We start from the raw sequence: 7,659 nt of genomic DNA, 5'->3' as shown, positions 1-7,659 counted from the left end.
TTTCCGTAACAATATGATTTATAATCTCATCAGTAAAAAACAGCTCAAAATACTCTAGTGGATCAGAAATATTTGTCACGCAAGCTTTCATGCCTACATCACCAGTAAAACTAAATCGGCTAGGAGCGTGAGAACTTAAATCAATAATACACCCCTGTCGAACACTCGAAAAATCTTCCTCATCGCTTGAATCGTCTTCTGAGCTTGAAATACTGTGAACAAAGTCTTCGTCAGATTCAAAACTTGATAAGCTTTCTGTATCACAATCATAATCATCATCATAACTATCTAACTTTTGCTTTTGAGCCATTTTACTGTACAAACACCCTAAAAACCACGCCAAAATACGTATAAAATGAACAAGGTCAAAAAAAAAAATCCACCTTCATTATGCAAAGAAATTCATGGAACTCGTACTGCCATCTGTAGACAGTAAAACTAACTAAATTCGTTTAATAATTCGTTTGAAACACAATCAGTGCAGAATAATAATGGCGAACGAAGTCAGCTCGTCAGCACGCATTGGGGAAAAATTTCACTACGCGAGTAGTGCTCGTTACTATTTCGGTCAAAATCTTGCTCCCGAGCGGAACTCGTTTGTGCACATTATGAAGCACGATTTGATTGCGAGCTGAACTCGTTCATAACCATCAAAGGGTTAATATGTGTGATATATGAGATTCATAGCATTAGTGGTACTGAAATTCTAATAATTTATAACAACACTAATTTCCAGGAGATAGCTTGATTTTTATGGGAACATATAATTTCTTTTGAAAACACAGTAAAACACAGGATATTTTAATATGGCCCTTTTTTTTTTGCACTATTTTTTGGATTTATCTATCTTCTAAAAATAGAACTGGATGTATAATTTTCATTGCTGTATATGAAACTTATTTTTTTAGAAAGGGTTATTGAAATATGTCAAAGCAATGCCTATCAGCCTAGGCTGATAGTCATTCCACAAGTCATCCGAAGGGATGACTTGTGGAAGACTTTCTAAGGAAAAGGGGATCATATTCAAGTTACACATTTGAGAAAATTATGAAAACCAATCATGCCGCCAGCTCGTTCACCTGAAATTGAATTCTCGGCATTCAGGAGTATTAATCACTTGGTCACTCATGGAGAAAAGGAAGTTTTAAAAATTTAATTATATTTGAAATTAAATGCTTTAACACATCTATACAAACAACCATATTGTATATATAAATACAAATTATAAATATTAACCAAAATTATAAGATCTATCAAAAATGGCTGTTGGTCGGAAAGAATATATTAAAAAAAAAAAAAAAAAAAAAGCAAACGAGCTAATAATTTCAAAACCAATTATATTTATGGCATATGAATGACTTTTGTTAAAAATCAAAAGTAAACTGTCATAATAAACCTCAAATTTTTGAAAGATGAATATTAAAATTAGTCTTTATTTCAGATAATACAATTAAATTACAGAATATTACGAATGTCCAAATCTTTACATATGTACTGACATAAACAAAGCATGGTGTAATCATGAGCATAAACTTTGATAAAATTCCATGTCTATTGTATTTTTGAAAGTTTTGCTTTCAAATTTGCCACTACTATATATATTTTTTATTTTCAAATAAATATTCAGGAAGAGTTTACAACTCCTTTTTGAAACGTTACACCATTACAATCTCTAAAATCAGCAACAAAATTACAAATATTTTACATACTATAACTGTTTCACTAAAGGTATATTTTCTGATGAACTTTAAATTTTCTTCAAAGCAATGATGCTTCATTTTGCCTTAAACATAGGCAACAGATAGATCTTGACAACATAATTTTTGTTCAGCATGTAAACTGCAGATATGTACCTATTGACAAGATAATTTACTTGAACCATTATTATTATTATTTGTATATTTTGAGGGAAGGGTGTATTTGAAATAAATGCCATTTTCTTAATCAATATTGTATTACAATTTTAAAAAATGCATTACTTCCCAAACAAGGTGATTTCATATAATTGGCAAACAAGCCATAGCATAATGAAAACAGAATTAAAAAAAATAGCTTTAGAAACACTTCAAACATTATGGAGCTATGATTCTGCATAAATTTTTCCAATCTTGTACATCTACAGAGACCATGTAAGGTACACAAGTCTGAATTTATACATCTCAGCATCTGTAGAGACAGCAGAAGATCTGTATCATAATAAATACACAATGCTTAGTCCACAACTGAAAATGCATTGCAGATAGAAAATTGCTATAAACAAATATTTGAAAAACTGACTTAAAAACCAAATTTTATCTACAATTCACATGGGGTAGTGAACATTTCAAATGTTCATTTTTGTATAAGCAAAAGAAACGCAGCAAATAAACAAAAATAAGGAGGCTTTCTTATGCCTGTTATCTTTTGACATCTCCACAGTGTAGCAGAAACTGCAAAATAAATAACTCACAGATCTCTGCATGTACACAGTTTCAACAGGCCCATTCTTGACAGATGCTATTTATACATACTTTTTTAAACCTCAATTTGAAGATCAAAAATCCTTCTTAGATAAATAATAATTTTGTGGATTTTTTCTTCTAGAGACACTATGACTTTTGACAAATCTTCGTTTGTCAGGCTCCATGCTGGAAACAAATTCCACTGCAGTCTTTACAAATTCTGTGTCATCTTTTTCACATGACAATGTTGTTTCATCATTATGATCACAAGGTTTTACAACTTTTTCTGTCAACCTGTCAGGTGCTGCTGGAATTTGCTGTTTCCGAAGCTGTGATTGAACACCTTCTTCACTAAGTGTAACATTTGTTGGTGACACAGTTGTTGTTATGGAGCTAGATGTAGAGTCAGAAGTGTGTTGAGTGTCCGACGAACTTCCATTATTGGACGACATAAAAGAGGGTTCTACAGGCTCTTCAACAATAAGTTCAGAGGAAGAAAGAACTGGTAATCTTTGAGTTGGTGTCTTGGGTATGGGACCAGTACTGTCTGATGGAGCAGGAGGTGGAGGACTAGGATGCTGAGGAATACTAGGACCATTTCCCTGCCATGTTTGAACTTTATCTTCAGGTGGAGGGCTTTCACCATCCTCTGACATATCTTGATCTTCAATATCCTAGAAAACATACACAGAATAGAAATAATGTTAAATTTGTTATAAAATTGATTTTGTTATGATTTTCAGTACTGAGGTACATAACTTACATCTTTAAAAATTACATTAACAGCAGAAGTGTTTAAAAAAATTATCAACTATAATATATCACATACATTCACTGTACTAAAAATTACATTAATTATACGTATTATTAAAGGATAAAATAAGGAAAATCAAAGCAACTATCATGGATCATCAGAAATAAAACTACAACAATAAATTTCACAATAGGAATTTAAAAACAATATATTCAAAAATTCTCAAAACATGCACCAGATATAAATAAAAAAAAAAAAAAGTATATAAACAATGAAAATGCACAGAAATTACGCTCAACATAAAAATACGATAGGCATATTATAAATTTTTTCGCACTGCATTAGTAATTTCTAGATTGTTTACGACACTTTTAGTATGACCTTCATCATATTGACCAATAAGTTTTCTCTGCATGCTGAGCAAGATCACTGAGGCTATCGTCCTGCACAGAATGCTTAAATTTATAGAATCAATGAATGTAATTGTACCACAATAACATTGATTCAGAAGAAAGCATTCTACAAGCCATTAACTGTACAGAGTGACAACATATTTTCCTAAAGTTTCTCAAAATCACAAATCAGTGCTGCACCGTTTTTTGATATTTCTAAGGCTTTTGATCCTGTATGGCTAGAAAAGTTATTCTACAAACTAATTACCTAAGGACTTCCAGGAACATTATACAGATCATTAATTCATATTTTAAAGATATATTTCTGTGTCGTTTGTTACAAAAATTATTACTCCACAAGCCATCAAATACTTGGGGGGGGGGGCATCTCGCCAAAGAAGTTTGTATTTACGTTAAATTATGTATGGCTCTAACATTAGTCCAACTATTCTAGAGGTATTATTTCTTAACTCCTTCCTTACATTCAGCCTATAGGAAATTTTTTGCTCCTGACATCACTACTACATCACCACAACTTCTTGTTTTCTTAAGCAGTGATGCAACTGGAATTCACCATCTCTACTAATATGTTGGGATTTCTGACTTGACTTAGTGTTTTTCTCTACATCAAGAATAATTTATTGCTCTAAAATGACTACCATCCAAATACTAGTCATAACTGCTATCAGTTTTATTACAATAATACACACAAGGTCGGACTCTGTCCTGGTGTGTATCATGTAACCTGCTCACTTAAGTCATTTGATATACTAAAGTGATTCATAATCAAATGCATTATACGTGCTAGTAAATATTTGATGCCTTTTATTTTGAATATGTCAGCAAATGGATTGCATATACTGATTAAGGTGCAGTACATGATGACTGACAAAAAGAGAGAAATTGTCATTGATGATCTACAATGATAATTTTCTTAAGAAAAACTTGACAACATTTATATTACACATAGGCAAAATTATGGAAATGGTGGTGGGATGTGTGTGTGTGTGTATGTAAAAACAGCTAACTTATTTAGCTGTTTGGAACAAAGGAAAAGTATCAATATATATTCGAAGTCACATCTTGAATAAAATTGCTAAGAATGTAACATCTCCTTTACACAGTACTTCAAAAGGGAAGAAACTATAATATTCTCCATTAAAAATTAGTTTGTTTCTTTCACATGGGTTTTAAGTTTACCTACCTGCTGAAATTGTCAAAATGGCTTGACAACTCAAAAAAAAAAAAAAAAAAAAAAAGAACTGTTCTTAAAGATACTTATATTTCCTACAATACAAACAATTAATTAATAAGTACAGCATTTTAATTACATTCAAGACTTATTTGCACAAATACAGTAGACCTTCACAATGCTAAAAACTTGTGTGAGGAGCAAATTTGATATCCTTCACATAAAAATAAACATGACTTTAAAACGTATCTTATTACAATAAAATTCATTAAAAAATTATATTCATTGCAGGAGAACATTTTTTAAAGCATTCAGTTCTTCAAATACTCTACCTCATCAGGACAAATTTCAAAAGCTTTAGCTAAAGTAATACGAGCTGTGTGAGATCTCTCCAAGAAATAGCCATTTGATGTTTCATTAGATTGTGCAGGTGGAGACCAATTATTATATCCATATTGAGCATTGGCTGCATAAGGTCTCTGAAGGAAAAAAAAAAGAAAAAATCATTGAATTCATTGTCCATTGTACAGACTTAAGATATTTATTTGACAAGAATGTTATAAACAAAAAACATCATGGCAGTTTTCTGCCATTTTGAATATAAGGTGAAAAATACTTATAATGGCTGCATTAATAATACATGGTTTTAATCAGAAGTATTAAAAAATGCACAAAATGTTGGTAAGGAAATTTAGTACAGTTTTGCTTTTCTATTCGTAAATGATTTATATGCTTTTCAGTAAAGATTATTTTACTTAAAATTTTAATACAGTCAAAAGTCGTTAATCCGGACTCGTCAGGACTTCGGCGATTCCGGATTATCGATTTTTCCGGATTATAGATCATCAGTTTAAACCGCGTAAGATGGCATGCATAAATTATAAAATTAAAAATATGAAACCGTAATTTATGAAATAAAGAACAATTATGATCTAAAGGGTATCAAAATTTACACACATACACACAAAAAAAATCTTAATATTTATTTGTTTACTTTATTAAACATTTCTTTCAATGTAAGTTGTTTAAGTTGCTTCGTTTTTTATGTGATAATACTTTCTCTTTAATTCTATAAAAAGACATAATTTCTTGTTCAGTTACAAAGTTCCGATGTTCAAGTCTCGTTAATTGCTGTGCCGAGAATAACGACTAACTTGTCAATCAAAATTTTTTCATTTTCACTAACCTCTCTGTCACATTCTTCATGTCTTTATCCATTTTTTGCAGCAATTCCACTTTTTGTTTGATGGACATCGAAACATACTTTTGTTTTGTACGATCCTTTGGGAGCTCCAGCATCGGAAATTCTATTTGACATAATCGAAAGTTCAAGTTTACTTTTATAGTATTGCTCTTACAGTCTGCAAAAAATAATAAGCGGGATCCAATTCGAAGATTAAGGAACAACGCAATCATTAACATTAACTGAAATAGATAATTAGATAATTTTAGCTTACACTGTCCGTTATACATTAAACACGCAGGGGAAAACGTATTCTGCACTTGCGCACACGCATATGCGCAGTAGTCAATGTCTTACGCACACGTGTAAACGCTTGTGTGCATGTGTCAACGCGGCATGCGCAGAAAGTTTTTAGCTTTGAGGTCTGGATTATAGATCATTCTGGATTATGGGTGTCCGAATTAACGACTTTTGACTGTACAAAACGTCTTCATTTTTATTCAAAATAATTGCAATTCTTCAGTATTAAATTAAATACATCCCAGAAGTATCTCACAATAGTGAGATACTTCTGTTGTGTTCAGTAGTACTTTACAAAGTGAGTAAAAAATAAACAAAGTACGGGACAAGAAAAATGCTGAATTCATCATCAATATCATCAACCACATTTTTAGAAAGATTTCAGGGCTGTTTAAATAATGTTTTAAACATAACGAGCATTTTTTTTTAATGTTCCATCTGATACCCCTTTTTCCTTGACTATAAGTCTGCATTGTGATTTCCATAATAAAAGGTCTTTTCATAAAATTTCCAAGGGTACTGGTTTGCATTCCTTTCCAGAATTCATCAATCGTGTTGAGTTTACATGTCGAAAGAGCTGTTTTCTAGATGTAGAATGTCTCTACAGATGAAATGTCACAGGAATTTGCAGGAATATGTTGAAAAGGTACATACGCAATATTTGCATCAGTCTTCATTTTTTCTTCAAGGTATGTATGCAGTAGTACTTTATGAAGTACAACTTGTTGCACTGCCTTGATTAAGTAACAACTCTTCGAAAATCAGTGGGATAAAGAAATGGAAATATCCCACTGACTTTATTCCAGAAGAAATTCTTCTGTAAATATTGGATGTAAAACTTGATAGTACATTAAATTAACATTTCCCCCCCCCCACTCTTCTTATTTTTAATTTCCCACTGTAAGAGAATCTTGTGACAGTCACAACCCCTAATTGATGACATCAGGGGTGTACATTATTTTACTCTTCATTTTCAATAATAAATAGGCATTTTCTTGTTGCAGTCATTCAGATAAATCTATGCTTCATCAAGGGTCACAATGTATTTCCATTAATCTCTTGCTAAATAGTTTTCATGCAAGGTTCTACAAACTGATCTGCCTCGAGCCACATGCTTTAGCAAAAGCTGATGAACATTTTTAGCTTAAGGTATAAACCTTGGTTGATTATTTTATACAATTTTGCTACAGATGTATTTAAAGACTCTGAATACAAATGATTTTTCCATCAGTAGATTTTTCTCTTATTACCAATTTAACTTTATATACACATTAGAAACAATATGTACCTTTTTCAGATATTTGCTTCTTTCCAAGTAATGTGCCTTTCCAATTAACAATATTGCTTACTTAGACATTTTAATATCCTGCACTTAAACACTTTTGAATTATGTAATA

At 31.4% G+C, this 7,659-nt stretch overlaps 1 protein-coding gene across 5 annotated transcripts in view; it reads right to left on the bottom strand.

The window, feature by feature from the left end:
• Positions 1 to 1,413: 1,413 nt before the first annotated feature.
• Positions 1,414 to 7,659, bottom strand: part of faf (ubiquitin carboxyl-terminal hydrolase-like faf) — a 199,447-nt gene continuing 193,201 nt past the window's right edge. For all 5 annotated transcript variants that reach the window (XM_085825211.1, XM_085825210.1, XM_085825214.1 and 2 more), the window contains 2 exons: positions 5,112 to 5,258; positions 1,414 to 3,115 (listed from right to left, as the gene is read on the bottom strand). In XM_085825211.1, the coding sequence (XP_085681337.1) occupies positions 2,534 to 3,115; positions 5,112 to 5,258 (729 nt within the window). In that variant the 3' untranslated portion in view covers positions 1,414 to 2,533. The remainder of the gene's footprint in view (positions 3,116 to 5,111; positions 5,259 to 7,659) is intronic.

This window comes from Stegodyphus dumicola, chromosome 10 (assembly GCF_044657685.1).
Source record: "Stegodyphus dumicola isolate Sdum_Otavi_A_Nest chromosome 10, ASM4465768v1".
Classification (NCBI taxonomy): domain Eukaryota; kingdom Metazoa; phylum Arthropoda; class Arachnida; order Araneae; family Eresidae; genus Stegodyphus; species Stegodyphus dumicola.
The sequence above is the reverse complement of the archived record's forward strand: the minus strand, read 5'-3'. Positions and strand labels throughout refer to the sequence as shown.